The sequence below is a fragment of the Pecten maximus genome, chromosome 10, assembly GCF_902652985.1.
Source record: "Pecten maximus chromosome 10, xPecMax1.1, whole genome shotgun sequence".
NCBI classification, from domain to species: domain Eukaryota; kingdom Metazoa; phylum Mollusca; class Bivalvia; order Pectinida; family Pectinidae; genus Pecten; species Pecten maximus.
In genome coordinates, this window is record NC_047024.1 from 15874496 (window position 1) to 15899834 (window position 25339).

The 25339-nt window shown below is 37.8% G+C and overlaps 1 protein-coding gene across 3 annotated transcripts; it reads left to right on the plus strand.

Annotated features, from left to right (window-relative positions):
- Positions 1–24351, plus strand: LOC117335558 (NADH-cytochrome b5 reductase 3-like). 3 transcript variants are annotated; one of them, XR_004534447.1, is made up of 9 exons: positions 1–133; positions 9240–9383; positions 9742–9814; positions 12143–12249; positions 13551–13680; positions 14181–14350; positions 16072–16171; positions 22149–23011; positions 23067–24351. XR_004534447.1 is itself a non-coding variant. In XM_033895635.1 (8 exons), the coding sequence occupies exons 1-8, from the start codon at positions 113–115 to the stop codon at positions 22319–22321; spliced, it is 918 nt and encodes a 305-aa protein (XP_033751526.1). In that variant the 5' UTR covers positions 1–112; the 3' UTR covers positions 22322–24351. The 3 variants fall into 3 exon arrangements, 2 of the variants coding, with proteins under 2 accessions (XP_033751526.1, XP_033751527.1); XM_033895635.1 differs by having other exon boundaries at positions 22149–24351; XM_033895636.1 differs by lacking the exon at positions 1–133 and adding an exon at positions 441–532 and having other exon boundaries at positions 22149–24351.
- Positions 24352–25339: the final 988 nt, after the last annotated feature.

The window sequence follows — 25339 nt, forward strand, 5'->3', positions numbered from 1 at the left end:
AAGCGGTGCGTGTGCAGATCGAGGGAGAGAAATTTTGTAGTAGGACTCTGCTCGATCAAAGCTCAGCGTCAGAGGGAGATCTGCAGCATTTTCGCGTTGCAAGACTACCAGAATGTCGCAATCAGAAGAATGGGTATGTATTTGATGTTCACTTAAGTAAAGATGCTACTGACATTGTAGATTACTTCTTATACGGGAAGTAATTTAGAGAACAGAAAATGCTGTTTCACGAGACAATGTTTGTTTTACCCGCACCCGAGCTAATAGCCTATGCAAAATGCTGGATATTGTTTTTGTGTAGTTAGATCTATTTGTATTCTATCATAATGAATCGCATTGTCGCAGAGTCATTTGTGTTTAGAAATTAAGAATAAGAGTGAGGTACGTTTTGGTTGGAAAATATTTCAATTGCCGGAACAATAACCCATGGGTCGTTTTTTTGAGGATACACATATTACAGAAACCGGCTTCTGGCTTTGATGCGTGCAACAGAGGTCAAGACTAGGACAGTATGGGTTTTCAGTCAGTGCACGTAAGTTTTATAACTGGTTCTAAACAAATCAAAGACCTTATACAGTTATCATAACGAGCATAAAAACTTTTGGCTGCACCTGTCACCGGAACTTAATTAGGGCAGGTGCAGGCGAGTCTGTACGTAAGCTAACAGTCCTGATCAGCACGAGACATGACAGGGCGCATTGTCACGCGATAAGCTGATAAACATGGCAATTAAAGAATGATTTCAACATGTCTTGTAGAACAGGTCATTTCCAAAATGGTTTATTGGGTGTTAAATTGTAAGTAGAGTACAGCATATATCCTCAATTGTGACCATCCCTCTTTGACATGTGTGAAAGTCTTGTTGACTGACAGTTGCTGCTTCACTGCCAAACTGACTCTGTCTATTGCTTGGTTTCATTTCACCAATTGGTGTTTAGACAGCTTTATTTAGTGACTGGTTTACTGCCTTCATATATATTTCTAGTTTTCGTCTCGCCAACTATAGTCCCTATTCTGTTGGCTTTAGTTAGTTACTGGTTTACCACCTACATGACTCAACCTTTTGCTAGGATTCAGCTTGCCCACTATAGTCAGTGTTCTGTCGGTTATAGGTAGTTACTGGTTTACCACCTACATGACTCCGCCTTTTGCTAGTTTTCGTCTCAATGACTATAGTCTGCATTTTATCAGCTTAGTCAGTTACTGGTTTGGATGACTTCAGCTGTTGCTAGGTTTCGTCTCACTGACTATAGTCAGTATTCTGTCGGCTATAGTTGGTTACAGGTTTACCACCTACATGACTCCGCCTTTTGCTAGGTTTCGTCTCGCCCACTATAGTCAAGTGTTTTGTCGGCTATAGGTAGTCACTGGTTTACGACCTACATGACTCTGCCTTTTGCTAGGTTTTGTCTCACTGACAATAGTCCGTGTTCTGTTTGCTATGGTTAGATACTCGTTTACCACCTACATGACTCCACCTATTGTTAGGTTTCGTCTCATCGGCTATAGCCAGCATTCTTTCGGCATTTTCAGTTACTGGTTTACTATCTAGATGACTCAGCCTAATGTTAGGTTTCATCTCACTGACTATAGTCAGTGATGTGTCAGCTTTATATTGGTTAGTTACAGGTTTACTGCCTGTTGCTAGGTTTGTTTTGTCAATTATAGTCCATGTTCTGTCAGCGTAAAGTCTTATGATCTGGTAGCTATTAAGTTTCTGATTGAGATCTCTAGCATAGAGTGGGAGCAGAGGTAATTGTAGATGTTACATTGAAATAGTGTTATGTCCGGTGTGTGAATTTTGTAAATGTTGGGAGTTAGCCTCATCAGCTAATGAAGAGATGGAGAAATTGTGTTTCCAAGAAAAAATGAAAAAAAAAAAATGTTTTTTTGAGATTATACCATCCGTCAATGATTATATTTTGTTTACTGAAGCTATCAACTTCATTCATAGTTTGTTTTTTTGAGATTTTTATTTTGAACTGATTTTGATTAATACTTGTCTTGTTAGCTCATGATCAGGGAAGTGTCAATGCTGCAAGGTTTCCAACATTTGTTTACATTATAGAGTTTCCACGCTAAACTAAACTTATAGTGATGAATAAAAATTGTTAAAATTAAAAAAAATCCCTGAGTCTGACAACATTTTCTATTTTCCCTGGTATGTCTGCAAGAGATGTTCGACATGTTTTTACTGTACATATACTCAAACTACACAAATTATACATATTGAGTACGTTCAGGCTTTATGATGACAGATTGGGGTCATAGGTCACAGACTACGTTTTAATAGGTAAATCAATTTCATGGTATTATTATAAACTATCATAGCTGATCTCAGTAACATAGATATTCAGGTATGTGTATATATATACACAATGATAGAAATGAATGTGTTTTTCGCCCATAGCTAAGTCCGCATGACTAAGCCGGACATGCTTGAATGACCATCAAGGCTACCTGCAATGTATTTGGTACAGATCTGAGAGCAGATGAAAAATTCTTTATTATATTAAATTAGTTTTATTTGAAACATGCAGATTTATTTATATATAGTGTATGTTGTTGTCTTCATGTTATTTGATAAATGTGAAGGTGACTTTGTCGTTTACGTGATCAAAGTTTCAGTGTCTCTCAATATCTATAAATTGCATTCTATGTCCCTGCCTTCAAATAACAAGTACATGTATAATGTATGAATAATTTTATGGGTAATATCCTCAGGAACAAGTTGCTATTTCTGGAATTTATAAGCCCCCTGTGTGTGTGGGTGGAGTATGACTTTAAAGTCAAACTAATAAAAAACCTATCAGGTATGTAGGAATTTTGCCAGGTGTTTCAATGGTCTGGGGAAAAGGCTTTTATTATCTCAAATGAAGCTCAAATTTTTCAAATATCAGAAATTTACACCATCGAAAGTAACAGCAGTTACTATTATTGTATAAACTGAATATTAGACCTAAAAAAATGCCTTTGTTTCCGCTAACCCTAGCGACCCTATATTTTCGTTATAAAGGAAGGATTATTTAAGTCAAGATTCCATGACTATATAATCTTGGTCACGTGTTGTGGTAATATACCAAAGTCTATTCACAATCAGGGCTTTTTCTGGGGCCGTTAATGGGCCCCATTCCCAATTGAAATTATTTCATATTTTAGCCAAATTCACAAAATTTGCAGTTTACTCCTGAAAAAATCTTTTCCAATTCACCAATTTTTTCCCAAAATGAGACAAAAGGCCCTATCCCAAACCAGTGAGAAAAAGCCCTGTCAATTACATAATCTAAGGAACAAGGAGATATGGCCCCACCCCTGGGGATTTAGTTGTATGTTTATCAGTTTACTAACCTGAAGAACAAGGAGATCTGGCCCTACCCCTGGGGATTTAGTTGTATGTTTTACCAACCTGAAGAACAAGGAGATCTGGCCCCACCCCAGGGAAATTTGGTTCTATGTTCTAACAAACATCGTTCATATGGGTCCTATGCCGTATACCAGGTGTACATGTAATACAGATCTCGACTGAAAAATTTGTTGTTGAGTGTCAAGATTTATTTGTGAAAAGAACTGGAAGGAATGTTTTTACAGATGTTACGTACATCCCCAACAGCTTATTACACTTGTGATACTGCTACTAACAGAAATGTAAGAAAGGGCACCTGAAGTACAGAAATGATTAACACCAACAAATAAAAACAACAACAGTATCCTTAACTTCAATTTATTGCTTATAACACTGAAAGCTACATGCAAAATTTTTTCTTGGGGAAAAAAACAGGATTTGAAGGTTTGGGAAATTTTTATGACTCCTGTCCAGTTGGAAAAAAATGATCAACATGTACAAAATTTAGAACAGGGTCAAAATGACCACACACACCAATTTTAAGTATAAATTCGTTGGGGGGGGGGGGGGGGGGATGTGCTATTGGGAATGGGTCATTTTGCACACCCAAAAATATAGACAGGAAAAGGAAAAGCACTGTGGGCTTGAATATATTTAAAGTGTGTTTAAAAGTTGTTTTGGACGGTATATTTTATAACAAGGTTTTAAACTGAAGTCAAATTCAATTATACATTATGTATACCTATATCTTTTCTTCTTCTTTTATATTTTGGAATCTCTCCAGAAAATGTGAAGGTGCTGAATATATTATGAATACACCTATAGGCCTCTAATTCTGCTAAAGTGTTGTGTCTGTCAGTGTGATAGTAGCTCATAAACTAATTCATTGTGAAGGATTTTAGGGATGAGGAGACATTATATACTGGTTGTGCTGATGGTGGGTTTTGTTGCTAACCTTCCTCAAGTTTTACTTGTCGTTAGTAATAGACCCGTACATCTATCACCCACACATCAGCCTTGTCCATGTACCACACAATGCTTGTATTCACTGCAGTGAGTTGTACACAGTAGATTTGATGATCAAATATTTCCAGAAATTCTTAAATTATTACTTAATAAGTTCAGTATTAAATCTTATTTCTGAAGATTACATTTCAAAGCAACAAAAATTGGTGTTAATTAAGATGATCATTTAATATTTCCAGGAGTCTGTACAAGTAAAAGAGATTGTTATAAAAGACTGCGAGTTAAGATTAAGCATACCATGCAGAACAGGAGGAGATTTTGTTTTTGTGCATTTCCTGTTAGCTGGCAATGTGTTTCTACTTTAGTGTGTAGTGGTCATGGGAAAGGAAGTGAAAATCTGATAAACAGTTGATGTAATTCATTGTTTTGTACTTGGTCTAAATTTTAATGTAATTATAATCAGTTTGTGTTGTTTAAACTGACCTATCAACAGTGGTCATTTAGGATGGCCTCTCCTATGATGGCTTGTTTTTTGTGCCGCTTGCAAAAAGCAGGTGACATAAAGGTTTCACTTTGTCGGTGGTGGCGACATCGTCCACAAAAGAGATTTCCATGTGATAACTCAAGTTCTCTTGGGCCAATGAAACTCAAACTTCATACAGATCTTCCTTACCGGAAGTGCTTGCTTGGGATTGCTTTTCATGTCCAAAGCCAGGTTGAAGGTCAAAGTTACCTGTTTCTAAAAATAGAAAACTAGTTTCCTTGTGAAAAAGTCAAGTTCCTTTGGACCCATCACACTATTTCTATGCAGTTTTTCCTTACCACAAGTGCTTGCATGGAATTATTTTTTTTACTGGTCCGAAGGTCAAGGTCACTGTTACTATACATATACTAGAAAATCTGTAATAAACACAGTTCTCTTGGACTGATCTTGGACCGATCAAACAGTGCTCATTTACCAAAAGCTCCCGCTCTGTATTGCTGAATTCCGTGCATACTTGAGTTTTACTTTTAACATTATTTCATGAAGTTATAAAGGTATCTATTTCTCCATAACCGCCCAACTTACTGCTCATGATCAGCCGACACATCCACTTCCGTGAGGGTATAACGAAGGAAATTCAGTGTGGGGAATTTATCTATTTCTGTCACAAATACATGTATGTTTAGCTGTCTGTTAAATTCATTACAGAGTTAAATTTTATATCAGTATGTATTTTCAGATTCTGAAAAAAATGTGAGTGATGAAAAAAAAAGTTGGAATGGATCTTCTAATGAAAACCCTACGGCTTGTGATATTGGCAATGCTTAAAATAAATTTACTAAAATAGTTCTGACTTCTGCTGTAACATACCACTGTTTGTTCTCAGTCTCCAGGCTAGTCAATGATAGACCAATATTACGCCTACATCTGTATCTCGGTTTGAGTCAGGTTATATGAAGCATTGGTCCCTGGGGCTTAGGATGGGTCAGGATGACCTATAGTCATTGTTTGTTGTCATGGCAGCCATCTACAAAACTACATTTTGAATTTTTTTCTGAAGTTCCACTAGGGGATCAAACTCAAACTTGTCTGAAATGATCCCGAGGCTGAGATGATCGTCCTGACCAGGTGTTGTCCTTTTTTGGGTCACTTCAAGGTGGCTAACATCTTTTTAAACAAGGAGTATTTGAAAACCTCTGTCTGAAATCCAAGATGGCTGCATTGGACAACGTTTTGTAAGATCACATTTTAAACTTCTCAAATTCCACCTCTTGTTTTAAACTCACAACTGCCTGATACGATTCTGAGATGATCCTGATTAATGCTTACATTCAGCCACTAACACTATATAACTACTACTGAGTATGTATACTACAATAGTGGGGCCACGGTGGCTGAATGGTTAAGGTGTCCCGACACTTTATCACTAGCCTTCCACCTCTGGGTTGCGAGTTCGAAACCTACGTGGGGCAGTTTCCTGGTACTGACCGTAGATCGGTGGTTTTTCTCCGGGTACTCCAGCTTTCCTCCACCTCCAAAACCTGGCACATCCTTAAATGATCCTGGCTGTTAATAGTAATAAAAGGACGTTAAACAAGAACAAACAAATACTACAATATTACTGGGATCTGTTAAAGTCTGATGACTGTTCAGGCCCATGGACCTCTGTGTTAGAATACAATAATTATGAAAGTTTGGACTTGCATCGTCTAATTATAATTAATCTAGGTGAAGAAGTCCAGTCTAGTAATTTTGATACATATTAACACTGCCACTGTAACTTCCTCCTGCAGAGCACATAACATACTTTAATACATCTAGGCCTGAGCGTAATTAAACGTGATGTAGCGTTCTAGGACTGTTTAACCTAGTGAATTAGTCATACTGATGCAGGCGGAGCTCTGTAAACTCACCAACAGAATGTTGTGTACAGTGTGCAGCAACATAAACCTATGTTGTGTCTGCAGTAATGTTAAGGCTTTTTTTACACTGGTCTGGTCTGGGGCCAACTTATATTAAGTCATTTTTGTAAGAAAACTGTTGGGGGGGGGGGGGGGGGGACCTCAGAAAAAAGGCCCTAATTTAGGCACCCTTTTCCATTTTTCTCATTTCAAATTAAAACAGCAAAAAATTGGACCATTCTCACTGTTTTGTATCATTACTCTTGTAAGCACCATAGATGCTGATTCGGATGGATTCGACACACTACGTACATGTATGTACTTTCACCGGAAAATGCACAAAGTTGTTAATATGTAAAACATTTAAGAAATTGTGGGCTTAGCTTTTCAAGAAAGGCAGACCAGAAAATCTTGACATTTTCACAAGGGAGAAAGACACACAGGAAAAATCTAACATATTTACAAGTTAACTACTATCGTAATTACCAAACAAAATTTTGTACCCAAATTAATACAGTCACATAATATTGTAATTAATTTTTTACACTGACCAGAAAATCTGACATTTTCACAAGTTTACCAGAGCTGCTAGGACTCTCAGTGAGAGAGCTGGAGTCATAAATTATTATGAAAATTTCTAAATAATTTTAATATTTTAAGTCACATGATATTGTTATGTATTGTTTGTGTGGTAGGGCAATTTTTTGGTCGAAATTTGGTCCAATTTAAAAAAAAAATCATAGAATGAGGAAGTTTATGATTGATGTAATATGTATCCCAACTCGTGGGGACATAGGGATGTAGATGTCAGGAAGTCTAGGCCATTGTAGATTGTTGTGCATGTTTTACAAATTATAGGCCACAGTGAAATTACATATACATGTATATATTGTAACATCTGTTCAGTCGGAATCAATACATGCTGTAGTTTTGATATTTATGCAGGTAAATTTTGTATTTAAATTTGAGTCATTGATCTGAATATACAACCAATTGACATGATTAATTGATGTGAAGTTAAATCAACACATCATATATGTTGTCTGGCATTGTCTTCATGCTATATGACTACAAATAAAAATAAAATTGTCGGGGTTTTTAGCTTACGTGCATGTGCATGCATTTAGTGCGTGAAAGTTATAGATTTTCCAGATAGTACATAATATACACAGTTAGTAATTAAAGGGATTTATAATTTTCAATAAATAACAAATTTTTGATTAGAATTTGACATTGACAAATTGTTATTGACTATTTAAGAAGTAATTAACGATTATTCGTGTATTATTGCAGGATATACAACGAGGACGAGGATATTTTGCAATTAAATTAATAACGAAGGCCGCAGGCCTGAGTTATTAATTAAAATTGCAAAATATCCGAGTCCGAGTTGTATATCCTGCAACAATACACGAGTCAAAGTTGATTATTTCTATTCTACCATGTACTGTTTAGTTCTGAGATCGACCTCTTTCTAATAGAAAAACAGCAAAGAAACCCCGGGAAAACCTTGTAATTTATTTCTTGAGTATTGCATTATTTGTTGATGAAATATACAGGCAATACAGTACTACGATCAAGAGCATCTATCATATGGCATTGATTTTGAAAATTTAAAAAAAAAGGATAAAAAAAAGGAAAAAAGGGGGGGCCTCCGTAGGATTCGAACTAGCCTCGTGATAAAAATTTATTGAAAGACTAACCCATTAGCCCACTCGGCTATAGTAACCTTTTATAAAACGGGTGAATATTAGATATTTAAAATTGTAACAGCCGTGACTCACGAGCGTGTATTATTGGCACGAGCGTGGGTTGTTGGAAAATAATACATGGTTTTTAACCAATCAAAACTGGCGTTACATAGCAAACATGGTAGAATCATTAATTTCACCTGGTAAGTAGCTACCTATCACATATGGGGTGCTTCGTTTATGCAGCTATTTCTAGGGATATATCAGGATTGGGAAAAATCAAAATATATTTTTCAGAAATTTTATTAAGCATAGCTGAACAATATGTCTCCTTCCCAGAGTAAATGTTAGTACACTATATAAATATATCCGTCTCCTTTCCCAGAGTAAAGATTAGTGGTACTTTTGGTGACAGGTGCATTTTATTACAATCAATCCATAATCATAATCAATAATAAGTCATTTAAACAACTATCGTCTTCCTTGACCTACATGTCGATTCCAACTTACTGAACATCTTGCTTCATGTGGAGGTTTGTATCACTCTACAGTGATGACGATTTGTTGTTGTCCAGTACCTCACTCTACAGTGACGATGAGTTGTCATTGTCCAGTATCTGACTACAGTGACGATGAGTTGTCATTGTCCAGTACCTCACTACAGTGACGATGAGTTGTCGTTGTCCAGTACCTCACTACAGTGACGACGAGTTGTCGTTGTCCAGTACCTCACTACAGTGACGACGAGTTGTCGTTGTCCAGTACCTCACTCTACAGTGATGAAGATTTGTTGTTGTCCAGTACCTGACTACAGTGACGATGAGTTGTTATCATCTATCATTGTTTGTTTACAGGCGATCCCGCTGGTGATTGGGTTGGGAGTGGTAGCCATCACAGCAGTCCTAGCCAAAGTTTTCCTGTTTGGAAAGAAGAAAAAGGCCCTGGTGACTTTGGAGGACCCTAATACCAAGTATTCACTGAAACTCATTGACAAAGAGGTAAGTAATCGGAAGGTCTTGTCTCCCTCATACAGCAGTAATCCATGTACAGTCATACAAAAACCTTACACGACCTTATTGTGACATCACAGATACTTCTGATTTTACAATAGATATGATGTCCCACAATTTTCTCTGTATATTGTCAAGTCTAAATCCAAGTCAATATTTTAAATATATATATATATAATTTTGATAGTTTTCACTCTCTCATAAATATGGATAATAAGATACACAGACCTTGTAAAATGATTTTATGTGCCACATTTTTAAAGGCTTGTAGCATGTCAGATGTTACATCATCACTAGGCTTGTGGTATGTCAATGTATTGTGACCTTTGACCTTTAACCTTTACAGGAGATCAGCCATGACACTAGAAGGTTCCGTTTTGCACTGCCAAGTCCGGAACACATCCTTGGACTTCCTGTTGGTCAGTAGAAGTTTGTCTTTACACTCGTCACAACAGCTGACATGGCGTATTGTAATCAACACTTCCAGTGTAATTGGCCATCAATTAAATCTAAAATGAATCCTAGCATCCCAGCAGTGAACTGGTTGTCAGGAAAAAACTTTGATAGAAATTCTGATGTTCCATTAGGTTTTCTGACCTGAAATGTCAGGGTGACCTATAGCAATATTGTTTTGTCTGTCATTGTCCACAGTGTGTTTTTCACTTTTGTAGCTTGCTAACTTTTTAGGTTACCTGAGACGAAGTCTCAAGTGACCTTTTGTCCGTCATCGTGCATCTAAACAATTTACATTTTCAACTTCTCCAAAACAGCTGAACCAAATTCAATGTTTGGGGGAAGCTTCTATGGCTTAAGGTCAACCAAATTGTGAATTGTATGGTTCCCAACCTCCATGGGCCTGAGGGGCGGGGCCAAAAAGGGTCAAATTGACTAAAACTTCAAAAATCTTCTTCTCTTCTCTCAGATATAGTGGACTCAAACACTCTTCATAGTTTATATAGGGAAATCACATTTTTGACTATGATTTGTTGGATTTCCATTGGTATTCATTCTAGTTTGGTTAACACAATCAGCTTGGGATGGCAGTTTGATGGTATGCACATGTTGGCCCTGACTGACCCCCCAGGGGCTGATGGGCGGGGCTAAAAAGGTCAAATTGACCAAAATTTTTAAAATCTTCTTCTCTTCTCTCAGATATGGTGGAATCAAACACTCTTCATAGATGGAAGGGTCTTAAGGTGCTTTACCAAAAGTGTGAATTTCATGACCCTGGGGTCTCACGTTTGCCCCTGGGGAGGGGGTAAACTTTACTATAGTTTACATAGGGAAGCCCACTTTTAACTATGATTTAATGGATTTCTATTGGAATTCATTCTAATTTTGTTAACATTATCAGCTTGGGATGGCACTTTGATGGTATGCACATGTTGGCCCTGACTGACCCCCAGGGGCTGATTGGCGGGGTCAAAAAAAGGTCAAATTGACTGAAATTTCAAAAATCTTCTTCTCGTGACCTAAATAAGGTAGAATCAAACACTCTTCATAGATGGAAGGGTCTTAAGGTGCTTTACTCAAATTGTAAATTTCATGACTCTTGGGTCATAGTTTATATAGGAAAATCACATTTTTGATTATGATTTGTTGGATTTCTATTGGAATTCAAAACTTTGTTAACATTATCAGCATGGAATTACAGCTTAATGGTATGCACATGTTGTCCTGACTGACATTTTGGACTGATGGGTGGGGCCAAAAAGGGTCAATTAAATTAACTGAAATATTTCAAATCTCAGGTGACCGTTAAGGCCCATGGACCTCTTGTTATATTTTAAACTTCTCCACTTGCTATGGTACGATTTACCGGAAACTTTTTTTTTAATTTTTAATTTTTCAAAATTTTTACATGTATAAAATACACATCTTTTTTTTTCTTTCTTTCTTTTCCCACACACGCTTAATATTCTATTGGTTTTTTCCAAATTATACTTTTTGATACAAGATAATCAATGAATATCAATAAAAGATATCCAATCATTCTTACACTAATTTTTAATTACTATTTAGAAATCGCCATTTCATATATATTTTTCTCTGTATAGTTACAATATATGCACATGGTAGGCTTATTCTTAAAAATACTTGAAAATAATCAGTCAAAATTCCAAATCTAAATTTTATGATTGTTGAGTATGTTTTAAGCTCGTTAGAACCCAAGCACAGTGAGAGAAAAGAAAGATAGAACAAGAAATGTAAGGAAAAAGAAAAAGAAGAAAGTTCACATTTAGAAAGAGAAAACAAGAGAGAGGGAAAGGGAAGGGTCAGACTTAAACACTAAAAACATGATCATTTAAACCACTGTAAACACATAATTTCATATTACCACAATGTATGAGATAAAGGTCTATATAAGATCAAAATTATTTATATTGCGACAAGTATACCTAGTCTAATTATAGGTTAAGAAAGGTCAAGTTCTACCAAATTTTGCCATTTATTCCACTCAAAAGTAAATTTATTAAAAACTTTCTCTCCTTTGCCCACAGCAATAAACTTCTGCACATTATAGTAATCTTTAACATGGTTAATTAGTGATGAGACTATTAGAGACTTGTGCAAACACCTGGCTTTATATATATGATTTACCGGAAACTTACCTGGAATGGTCCTGTGGTAGTCCCAACAAAAATGTGCTAATTTTCTGGTCGGTTGGAAATTGAAGACTGTTGTGAACATTATCTAACATAATGATTCTGTTGTTGTGTTTGTAACCATTTTGTGTTTATTTACAGGACAGCACATTTACTTGACCGCTCGGATTGATGGTCAGCTAATCATTCGGCCGTACACCCCAGTGTCCAGCGATGATGACAAAGGATATATGGATCTTGTCATTAAGGTAAGTGTGGTCCTGCACACTTCAGATTAAGGTAAGTGTGGCCCTGCACACTTCAGATTAAGGTAAGTGTGGTCCTGCACACTTCAGATTAAGGTAAGTGTGGTCCTGCACACTTCAGATTAAGGTAAGTGTGGCCCTGCACACTTCAGATAAAGGTAAGTGTGGCCCTGCACACTTCAGATTAAGGTTAGTGTGGCCCTGCCCACTTCAGATTAAGTTAAGTGTGGTCCTACACACCTCAGATTAAGGTAAGTGTGGCCCTGCCCACTTCAGATTAAGGTAAGTGTGGCCCTGCACACTTCAGATTAAGGTAAGTGTGGCCCTGCCAACTTCAGATTAAGGTAAGTGTGGTCCTACACACCTCAGATTAAGGTAAGTGTGGCCCTGCCCACTTCAGATTAAGGTAAGTGTGGTCCTACACACCTCAGATTAAGGTAAGTGTGGCCCTGCCCACTTCAGATTAAGGTAAGTGTGGTCCTACACACCTCAGATTAAGGTAAGTGTGGCCCTGCCCACTTCAGATTAAGGTAAGTGTGGTCCTACACACCTCAGATTAAGGTAAGTGTGGCCCTGCCCACTTCAGATTAAGGTAAGTGTGGCCCTGCACACTTCAGATTAAGGTAAGTGTGGCCCTGCCCACTTCAGATTAAGGTAAGTGTGGCCCTGCCCACTTCAGATTAAGGTAAGTGTGGCCATACACACTTCAGATTAAGGTTAGTGTGGCCCTGCACACCTCAGATTAAGGTAAGTGTGGCCCTGCCCACTTCAGATTAAGGTAAGTGTGGCCCTGCACACTTCAGATTTAGGTAAGTGTGGCCCTGCAAACTTAAGACTTATTATATCTTTTTGGTTAACTTCCAACAGAATACATTAATGAGTCAAAAGTCTCCTACTTAGGCCAATCAAACTAACCATTCAATTATCTGTTTCTTGTCCATGACTGAATGTTGGTTTCTTTTGACCATTAACTTTATGGCTGGGATGATCCAGATAATTTCTAAGATTCAGTTCAATTTTATTTTCTGTATTCTCGTACCTAACTTTCACCCCCAAACCAATGATCATTTTCCAATTGTTATTATTAAGAATTTCAGTTTAAAATATGGCATTTTCTGAATTCAATGCATTGGACTTTTGCCAAACAGTCCATTAGACATAACTGTAGAATTCATAACATTAAAGTATGAAAATGAGGCATTTTAGGGAGAATGAAACATGCATAAATAAATGGATATTACTGGAGAAGGGGAGACAACTCTAATGTCTTTTGTTCAGCATGTGAATTTCATCTTTTTTGACAGGTGTATTTTAAGAATGTTCATCCCAAGTTCCCAGAGGGAGGTAAGATGAGCCAGTACCTAGAGGCCATGTCTATCGAAGACTACATTGACGTTCGAGGACCAAACGGTCTCCTCAAGTACACTGCCCCAGGTATATAACCACAAATTAAGTGTTTTCGCCAGTATATATATCTGTCGCTGTGAAATACAGCTCTACAAATGTGTGTGATGAAGTATGACATGACTGACTAGCCTTTTCTAATAAACATACATCTTTTAGTGGTAATAGTTATTTTAGTAGTTTTCATATTTTCAAAAGAATTTCGCTAAATTACAGAACTTTACATTTTCCACAGTCAGTACTGTATGTGTTCATTACAGTATATAGATTTCAACAGCCAGTACTGTGTGTGTTTAATTGATCGTTTTGCTAATATATTGTGATTTGGTTATGCTCTAAAATCTATGTGCCAAAATAGACCTACACAAGCTGTATTTCCAAGCAGTGGAAGTGGAGCCTATGTTTTACACTCTTTAGTTTTATGATTCTTACATTTGATCAGACAGTATTTAGAATATAATTCCTCTACTCCACTGTTCTGGTTCGCTGGTTGGCAGGTGTTTTAATTACGTTGTTTTCTGTATGTTAAGGTGAGTTTAAGATCCGCCCTGACAAGAAGACTGAGGCGAGTACGTTCACCGCTAAGAAGGTTGGAATGATCGCGGGAGGGACGGGTATCACTCCAATGTTACAACTGGTCAGACAAGTGTTCAAGGACCCCCAGGACAAGACCGAGTTGTCTCTGCTCTTCGCTAACCAGGTACAGCTAAAGTGTCACCTTTAATAATACCACAAATAACCCTGTATACCTACAGTAACCAATAACCCTGTGTACCCACTGTAACCAATAACCTTGTATACCTACTGTAACCAATAACCCTATATATCTACTGTAACCAATAACCCTGTATACCTACTGTAACCAATAACCTTGTATACCTACTGTAACCAATAACCCTGTGTACCCACTGTAACCAATAACCTTGTATACCTACTGTAACCAATAACCCTATATATCTACTGTAACCAATAACCTTGTATACCTACTGTAACCAATAACCCTATATATCTACTGTAACCAATAACCCTGTATATCTACTGTAACCAATAACCCTGTATACCTACTGTAACCGATAACCCTGTATACCTACTGTAACCAATAACCCTATATACCTACTGTAACCAATAACCCTATATACCTACTGTAACCAATAACCCTGTATACCTACTGTAACCAGTAACCCTGTATACCTTCTGTAACCAATAACCCTGTATATCTACTGTAACCAATAAACCTGTATATCTACTGTAACCAATAACCCTGTAACCCACTGTAACCAATAACCCTGTATACCTACTGTAACCAATAACCCTATATATCTACTGTAACCAATAACCCTGTATACCTACTGTAACCAATAACCCTGTATACCTACTGTAACCAATAACCCTGTATACCCACTGTAACCAATAACCCTATATATCTACTGTAACCAATAACCCTGTATACCTACTGTAACCAATAACCCTGTATACCTACTGTAACCAATAACCCTGTATACCTACTGTAACCGATAACCCTGTATACCTACTGTAACCGATAACCCTGTATACCTACTGTAACCAATAACCCTGTATACCTACAGTAACCGATAACCCTGTATACCTACTGTAACCAATAACCCTATATATCTACTGTAACCAATAACCCTATATACCTACTGTAACCAATAACCCTATATACCTACTGTAACCAATAACCCTGTATACCAACTGTAACCAATAAACCTGTATATCTACTGTAACCAATAAACCTGTATATCTACTGTAACCGATAACCCTGTATACCTACTGTAACCAATAACCCTATATACCTACTGTAACCAATAACCCTGTATACCTACTGTAACCGATAACCCTTTATACCTACTGTAACCAATAACCCTATATACCTACTGTAACCAATAACCCTATTTCTACCACAATACCCTGTGTTATTCAACTCTCGGACCATCAGTTAATCATTACAGCTGTTGATTAACAATCTGTTTATACCACACGTGGTATAAACTCTGTACGCATTTCGATTGGCTAACACGGTGAACTTTGACCCAAGCTGCAATTGTTATTGACGTCATCAATAATCTAATGACGTCACATCACCGGGTCCCGGACGTCACCGGTACACTTTATTTGCATACGCGAAATTATACTTGGCCACGTTTCCCTTTGATTCAAGCCGATATTATTGTGGTAGAAACAGGTCACACGACTCGAAATTGTTGGATATGGAATTTATTTCACACTCGTAAGTTATTTTTTAAAAATTGCAAAAAACACTCGCTAAAGCTCGTGTCTTTTGTAACTTTTAAAAAATAACTTACTCGTGTGAAATAAATTCCATATCCAACAACCACTCGTTGTGTAACCTCTATATATCTACTGTAACCAATAGTTATTTTTTTACTTATTTTTTTTCAGACTGAAGATGACATCTTGCTGAGGAATGAGCTTGAAGACATCGCGGCTGAACACCCGACACGGTTCCACCTTTGGTACACCTTGGACCGACCTGGAGATGGTAAGGGTTGTACCGTGTAGCTGGTTATTTTAGCAAGATGGAAAGTTTAGAATATTCAGAATATTCAGAGACCATTTTTTGAAATATATATACGAAGGGTGATATTTCCCGAGGCCAGAGACCTAGGGAACTATCACTTTTCTTAGGTTAATAATTCCTTGTATTAACCTAAACAGCGTTAATAAGTGTTTGGTTGTATGAAACAATACCACCATTTTTATGCCATGGTGCAGCGTCCGTCGTCCGGCGTCCGTCGTCCGTCAACTTTTTCTTTAAATTGCTACTAGTCCTAAAGTATTGAATGGATTTTCACAAAATTTGGTCAGGAACATCCTTGGGGGAAGGGGAACAGAGTTTGTATACATTTTTACTCTGAACCCCCAGGGGCCTGAGGGGCGGGGCCAAATAGGGGAAATAGGGTTATTCCTTTAAATCGCTACTAGTCATAAAGTTATGAATGAATTTGAACCAAATTTGGTCAGGAACATCCTTGGGGGAAGGGGAACAGAGTTTGTATACATTTTTACTCTGAACCCCCAGGGGCCTGAGGGGCGGGGCCAAATAGGGGAAATAGGGTTAATCCTTTAAATCGCTACTAGTCATAAAGTTATGAATGAATTTGAACCAAATTTGGTCAGGAACATCCTTGGGGGAAGGGGAACAGAGTTTGTATACATTTTTACTCTGAACCCCCAGGGGCCTGAGGGGTGGGGCCAAATAGGGGAAATAGGGTTAATCCTTTAAATCGCTACTAGTCATAAAGTTATGAATGAATTTGAACCAAATTTGGTCAGGAATATCCTTGGCAGAAGGGGAACAGAGTTTGTATACATTTTTACTCTGAACCCCCAGGGGCCTGAGGGGCGGGCCAAATAGGGGAAATAGGGTTATTCCTTTAAATCGCTACTAGTCATAAAGTTATGAATGAATTTGAACCAGATTTGGTCAGGAACATCCTTGGCAGAAGGGGAACAGAGTTTGTATATATTTTTACTCTGAACCCCCAGGGGCCTGAGGGGTGGGGCCAAATAGGGGAAATAGGGTTACTCCTTTAAATCGCTACTAGTCATAAAGTTATGAATGAATTTGAACTAGATTTAGTCAGGAATATTCTTGGCAGAAGGGGAACAGAGTTTGTATACATTTTTACTCTGAACCCCCAGGGGCCTGAGGGGCAGGGCCAAATAGGGGAAATAGGGTTAATCATTTAAATCGCTACTAGTCATAAAGTTATGAATGAATTTGAACCAGATTTGGTCAGGAACATCCTTGGCAGAAGGGGAACAGAGTTTGTATAAATTTTTACTCTGAACCCGCAGGGGCCTGAGGGGCGGGGCCAAATAGGGGAAATAGGGTTACTCCTTTAAATCGCTACTAGTCATAAAGTTATGAATGAATTTGAACTAGATTTAGTCAGGAATATTCTTGGCAGAAGGGGAACAGAGTTTGTATACATTTTTACTCTGAACCCCCAGGGGCCTGAGGGGCGGGGCCAAATAGGGGAAATAGGGTTATTCCTTTAAATCGCTACTAGTCATAAAGTTATGAATGAATTTGAACCATATTTGGTCAGGAACATCCTTGGCAGAAGGTGAACAGAGTTTGTATAAATTTTTACTCTGAACCCCCAGGGGCCTGAGGGGCAGGGCCAAATAGGGGAAATAGGGTTAATCATTTAAATCGCTACTAGTCATAAAGTTATGAATGAATTTGAACCAGATTTGGTCAGGAACATCCTTGGCAGAAGGGGAACAGAGTTTGTATAAATTTTTACTCTGAACCCCCAGGGGCCTGAGGGGTGGGGCCAAATAGGGGAAATAGGGTTACTCCTTTAAATCACTACTAGTCATAAAGTTATGAATGAATTTGAACTAGATTTAGTCAGGAATATTCTTGGCAGAAGGGGAACAGAGTTTGTATACATTTTTACTCTGAACCCCCAGGGGCCTGAGGGGCAGGGCCAAATAGGGGAAATAGGGTTAATCATTTAAATCGCTACTAGTCATAAAGTTATGAATGAATTTGAACCAGATTTGGTCAGGAACATCCTTGGCAGAAGGGGAACAGAGTTTGTATAAATTTTTACTCTGAACCCCCAGGGGCCTGAGGGGCGGGGCCAAATAGGGGAAATAGGGTTACTCCTTTAAATCGCTACTAGTCATAAAGTTATGAATGAATTTGAACCAGATTTGGTCAGGAACATCCTTGGCAGAAGGGGAACAGAGTTTGTATAAATTTTTACTCTGAACCCCCAGGGGCCTGAGGGGCGGGGCCAAATAGGGGAAATAGGGTTACTCCTTTAAATCGCTACTAGTCATAAAGTTATGAATGAATTTGAACTAGATTTAGTCAGGAATATTCTTGGCAGAAGGGGAACAGAGTTTGTATACATTTTTACTCTGAACCCCCAGGGGCCTGAGGGGCAGGGCCAAATAGGGGAAATAGGGTTAATCATTTAAATCGCTACTAGTCATAAAGTTATGAATGAATTTGAACCAGATTTGGTCAGGAACATCCTTGGCAGAAGGGGAACAGAGTTTGTATAAATTTTTACTCTGAACCCCCAGGGGCCTGAGGGGCGGGGCCAAATAGGGGAAATAGGGTTACTCCTTTAAATCGCTACTAGTCATAAAGTTATGAATGAATTTGAACCAAATTTGGTCAGGAACATCCTTGGCAGAAAGGGAACAGAGTTTGTATAAATTTTTACTCTGAACCCGCAGGGGCCTGAGGGGCGGGGCCAAATAGGGGAAATAGGGTTACTCCTTTAAATCGCTACTAGTCATAAAGTTATGAATGAATTTGAACCAAATTTGGTCAGGAACATCCTTGGCAGAAAGGGAACAGAGTTTGTATAAATTTTTACTTTGAACCCGCAGGGGCCTGAGGGGCGGGGCCAAATAGGGGAAATAGAGTTATTCCTTTAAATCGTTACTAGTCATAAAGTTATGAATGAATTTGAACCAAATTTGGTCAGTAACATCCTTGGCAGAAAGGAAACAGAGTTTGTATAAATTTTTACTTTGAACCCCCAGGGGCCTGAGGGGCAGGGCCAAATAGGGGAAATAGGGTTAAACCTTTAAATCGTTACTAGTCATAAAGTTATGAATGAATTTGAACCAAATTTGGTCAGTAACATCCTTGGCAGAAAGGAAACAGAGTTTGTATAAATTTTTACTTTGAACCCCCAGGGGCCTGAGGGGCAGGGCCAAATAGGGGAAATAGGGTTAATCCTTTAAATCGTTACTAGTCATAAAGTTATGAATGAATTTGAACCAAATTTGGTCAGTAACATCCTTGGCAGAAAGGAAACAGAGTTTGTATACATTTTTACTTTGAACCCCCAGGGGCCTGAGGGGCAGGGCCAAATAGGGGAAATAGGGTTAATCCTTTAAATCGCTACTAGTCATAAAGTTATTAATGAATTTGAACCAGATTTGGTCAGGAACATCCTTGGAGGAAGAGGAACAGAGTTTGTTTAAATCTTTATTCTCAACCCCCAGGGGCCTGAGGGGTGGGGGGAAATAGGGTCACTCCTTTAAATCGCTACTACTCCTGAAGTATTGAATAGCTTTTCACCAAATTTGGTCAGGAACATCCTTGAGGGGAGGGGGAACAGAGTTTATATGAATTTTTACTCTGTACCCCTAGGGGCCTAAGGGGCGGGGCCAAGTAGGGGAAATAGAGATTAGTCTTTTAATTGCTACTAGTCATAAAGTTTTAAATGGACTTAAACCAAATATGGTCAGGAATATTCATTGGCGAAGGGGAACCGAGTTGGTATAATGTTTTACTCTGAATCTCCAGGGGACTGAGGAGTGGGGTCTGATAGGGAAAATAGGGGTTAATCCTTTAAATCGCTATTAATTATTAAGTTACGAATGGATTTTAACTAAATTTGGTCAGGAACATCCAGAGAGGAAGGGGGGGAAAGAGTTTGTATAAATATTGAGGGGCCTGAGGGGCTGGGCCAAATAGGGAAATAGGGGTTACTCCTTTAAATCGTTATTTTCATAAAGTTATGAATGGATTTGAACCAAATTTGGTCTGGAATATCCTTAGGGGAAGGGGGAAAGGGAGTTTATATAAATATTGACTCTGACCCCCAAGGGGCCTGAAGGGAGGGGCCAAATAGGGGAAATAGAGATTTGAGTTTTAAATGGATTTGAACCCAATTTGGTCAGAAACATCCCTGGTGATGGGGGAACAGATTTTGCATAAATGGTTACTGTGACCCTCAATCCCATAACTATGTATAGTATCGCTGGGCATTAAGGGATAAACACAATTTTTATGTAAAAATAGGCCAAAGGGTTTTCCCCACCCTAAGGGACTTAGTTTCTTTAAACACCATTATTGTGTAAAAATAATCCATATGGTCTTTCAGAGAGTACATTTTTGTATATGTATTGACAAATTGAACCTGTACATTATTTTGACATTTGGTCAAATCCAACCAGGTGAGCGATACAGGCCCCATGGGCCTCTTGTTCACAATAAGAATCACAAGAATTAATTCAGATCTGCAATATTGATAATTATTTGAAGATTAACACATCTGATGAACCAATAACAAGATGATAATGGTAGAGTTGTACATGTATAGGTATTAAGCTTTTCAGTATTACTGATGATACGTTAGGGCTTCTGCTGTAGTAGTGGATGCGGTGGCCGAGTGGTTAAGTGTTCCGACACTTTATCACTAGCCCTTCACCACTGGGTTGCGAGTTCAAAACCCATGTGGGGCAGTTGCCAGGTACTGACCAAAGGTCAGTGGTTTTTCTCCGGGTACTCCGGCTTTCCTCCACCTCCAAAACCATGCACGTCCTTAAATGACCCTGGATGTTAATAGGACGTTAAACAAAACAAACCAAACTACTGTAATTGTATCTCACAATCCTCAGATCAGGCGCTACAGAAACTTAGATTGTCGTTAACGTGATGACGTCTTACCACCAAATCATCCTGAAATATCTTTACCTAATTATCAATGTATGTTTACAGTAATATTTGGTAGATTGGGCCAAAACATATCTTATCAAGGCCAACAGTAATTTCAGCTGCCATTTTTATAGCCGATGATCGACAATCCACTTTCTTGATTGGTCAAAAATGTTGAAGCCACAGGAAATTCCCTGTTACTATTTATAGCCAAGGTTATCAATTTGCAAATTTATAACAAAATCTATTGTGAATCATTACACTGGGCTGGTAGTGGTAAAGTGGAGTTTGTGTGTTGTAATGTAACAGTAATTATGACATACAATGAGTATACAAGGGATGATTGATATGTTGGGAGTCTCCTATTGAAGGAGGTACTCAAGGATGTTCTTTTTAAGTCCTGCTATTCTCTGACTATATAGGGCAGTGTACCCAAGGACTGGTCTCATTTGGTTAGTTATATCGACGAGGTAGCACTCCAAAGTAAACAACGGTTTTCGCAAAATGGACAAAATCGGTTAGGGCTAGGGTTAGGGTGAAAGAGTCTGTCATTGCCATGGCTGCCATTCCCGATTGTGGCTTTAAATTGATTGAGCATCCGCCTTATTCACCTGATCTCGCTCCATCAGACTTTCATCTATTTCCAAAGCTGAAAACAGCTATTTCAGGCACCCTTATAACCCTATTGCTAACATGCAGTGGGCGACTTTCTGGACAGCCAAGAAAAGAAGGTCTATAAAAGTGGCATTGAGGCCCTTAAACACCGCTGGCAAAAGTGCATAGATACTAAAGGGAATTATGTTGAAAAATAATACAATATGTCCGGCAAAATTCAAATCCATCAATATGAGGCTCACAACATATCAATCAGCCCTCGTATATTGTATACCATGTACTATTAGCCAATGTTCGTAGTGAGCTTTTCAAGCCAAAGGTACTTTATCTCCTACTTGGCCAATGTCTACACTGAAATGGTTCCTTAACCTGTACCTGGGTAGATCTAGACTGATTTTATATGTTGTAATTTTTTTCGCAGGTTGGACATACAGCAAAGGTTTTGTGAGCGCTGATATGATCAAAGAACATCTGCCCGGCCCTGAGGAAGGAACGATGATCATCATGTGCGGTCCCCCACCCATGATCAACTTCGCCTGTATCCCTAACCTAGAAAAGCTTGGTTACTCCCCTGAAATGAGATTTGCATACTAGGTCATACGTAAACAGCAGCTTAGCTGAAATAGTGTGTACTTAAGATGTCCTCACATTGTGTCAACTTGTGATCTTTTAACACAAAACATTCAAATCTACTAATCATGGTCGAATCTTTGTCAGAAATATTTGCAAGAAGAATGTCCTGTATCTTTGGATTCTTTGCAGCATCCAAGATGCAAAATGTCCTCCTCAAAATCAGAAGCATAAATTAAAAGTTTAAAAATTTTAGTTATTTTTGTCGTATTAGAGGACTCTCTCGGCGCAAGATATTTTTATAAGGAATGATTACAATCTCACTATTGTCAACTCCCCTGATATTGTCAGTCAAACTGATACTGGCCATATCATGACCAGTTTAAATTGTGGAGATGCTGGAATTATCTTATATCTCTTTAAATTTGATGAAGAATTTTCCAAAAATTACAGATTCTGTTCTGGAGAGCTAAAATACTGTATTTATGTTAAATTTCAGGGGGCTTATAACTTTGTGGTTGTTCCAGTCAGACCTTCGCGTAACGAGTCGTGAAGACATTCACCAATAAACATTTCTATACATTTATTCGTATATATGAATATTAGTGGGGTATTTATTTTCATATTATCTTTAACGACTGCAAATATCACTAAATTTAATCGCTTATGAATATTACCAACTATTCAGTAATATGATCAATGTATAAATTAAATGTAGAATCTAAATACATAGAAATGTAATTACAATAGACTTGATTATAAATTAAAGGTAGAATCTAAATACACAGAAATGTAATTACAATGGACTTGATTATAAGGCCTTTTACTTGTGGCCCATGAAACTACTATTTCAAACTTGATTTTGAAGGCTATGATTTCATACCAAATGTTTTTGAGGAGGAATAGACTTTGTAAGATTTGAAAAAGCCTCTTTGACAATGAACATATCCTGACTCATCTCACAGATGTGATATTTACGCTTTAAAGTGCTATTATACTGTGTAACAGAATCGACTCCATCTTGTGTTTAATGTTCAATTCAAAACAAGTATGTTGTTTGAGGAAAGAGATACAGTGTTATGAATGACATTTGATGAGTTTGAATTGAGAGCGATATTTATTGATAAAGCAAATGTGGACTATTTTCACTTTAATATTTTTCTGTTTATAGGGAAATGGATTTTTGTAGTTTTATATATTAATGATATATTTCTGGGCAGAGGTTGAAGAATTGTGTTTCTCCTGCTATGCTAACTTTTTACATACTTGAGTTAATGAGTAGTGCTTGGTAAGTCAGTTGTGATAGTTTTGTATACTGTAAATGTGGTTATTTTCGCTGGGGTTTAGTTTCGCGATTTTGATATGTAAACTATACACGCGGGGATAATTTTCACGATTGACCCACCTTCGTTTGAAGTTCCAGTTTACTCAAATTACTATCAAAATAATACACGTGGGAGAAATTTTCGCGACCAAAAGGGATCCGTGTAATAGTGTAAATTTCCCCCTCGCGTAAATTTCCACATTTATAGTAAATAGCGACAGTGCCAAGTTTGTACTACCAATAGATTTATTTTCATTTTGCTCCAATATATGATATAGATAGTTCACACATTTCATCAAGCAATATTATATTCAGATTTGATTACCACATTGGATTGAAAAGTAAAGTTTATAACATACCTTTCATTTTGTATTTCTCTAGACCTGGTACTTCAACATTCTAAGCTTTTTGTTGTGGGAATATTGGGTATCTAATTATGCAAATTTTGTTTTTGTTTTTGCAAACAGTCACTCTTTAATGGGTAAAATTGATGTTAAAACTTCAACAACAGGGTTTTTTTGTTGATTTTTTAATGAAAATATTTTTGATGCAAACCTGTTGTTTGTTGAATGTTTTGAGGATGCTATGTGCTGATGAGTCACTACTCGGTGTGTAAGGAGAGAAGGATCAGAATGAATGCTATAGGCTCTATATATATTGATGTACTAGATCATATAACTGTTTCTATACTTACATGTTACTATAAATAAACACTTGCCTTGCTTTCATATATCATGTCACTTATTTGTATCAAGCTGAACAATATAGTTCTGATCTATAAAATACTAAAAATAGATCTATGAAATGGTACTAGAAGTAAAATATTTAAGCCAAATGACCCATGTGAAAGTCAAAACACAGGTTCCTGTACCGCCAAATGTAAAAGTCAAAACACAGGTTCCTGTACCGCCAAATGTAAAAGTCAAAACACAGGTTCCTGTACCACCAAATGTGAAGGTCAAAACACAGGTTCCTGTACCGCCAAATGTAAAGGTCAAAACACAGGTTCCTGTACCACCAAATGTGAAGGTCAAAACACAGGTTCCTGTATCCTTAAATGTAAAGGTCAAAACACAGGTTCCTGTGACCTCAAATGTGAAGGTCAAAACACAGGTTCCTGTACCGCCAAATGTAAAGGTCAAAACACAGGTTCCTGTACCGCCAAATGTAAAGGTCAAAAAACAGGTTCCTGTACAGCCAAATGTAAAGGTCAAAACACAGGTTCCTGTACCGCCAAATGTAAAGGTCAAAACACAGGTTCCTGTACCACCAAATGTGAAGGTCAAAACACAGGTTCCTGTATCCTTAAATGTAAAGGTCAAAACACAGGTTCCTGTGACCTCAAATGTGAAGGTCAAAACACAGGTTCCTGTACCGCCAAATGTAAAGGTCAAAACACAGGTTCCTGTACCGCCAAATGTAAAGGTCAAAACACAGGTTCCTGTACCGCCAAATGTAAAGGTCAAAACACAGGTTCCTCTACCGCCAAATGTAAAGGTCAAAACACAGGTTCCTGTACCGCCAAATGTAAAGGTCAAAACACAGGTTCCTGTAACTTCAAATGTAAAGGTCAAAACAGGTTCCTGTACCGCCAAATGTAAAAGTCAAAACACAGATTCCTGTACTGTAAAATGTATAGGTCAGAAAACAGGTTCCTGTACCGCCAAATATAAATGTCAAAACACAGGTTCCTGTACTGTAAAATGTAAAGGTCAGAA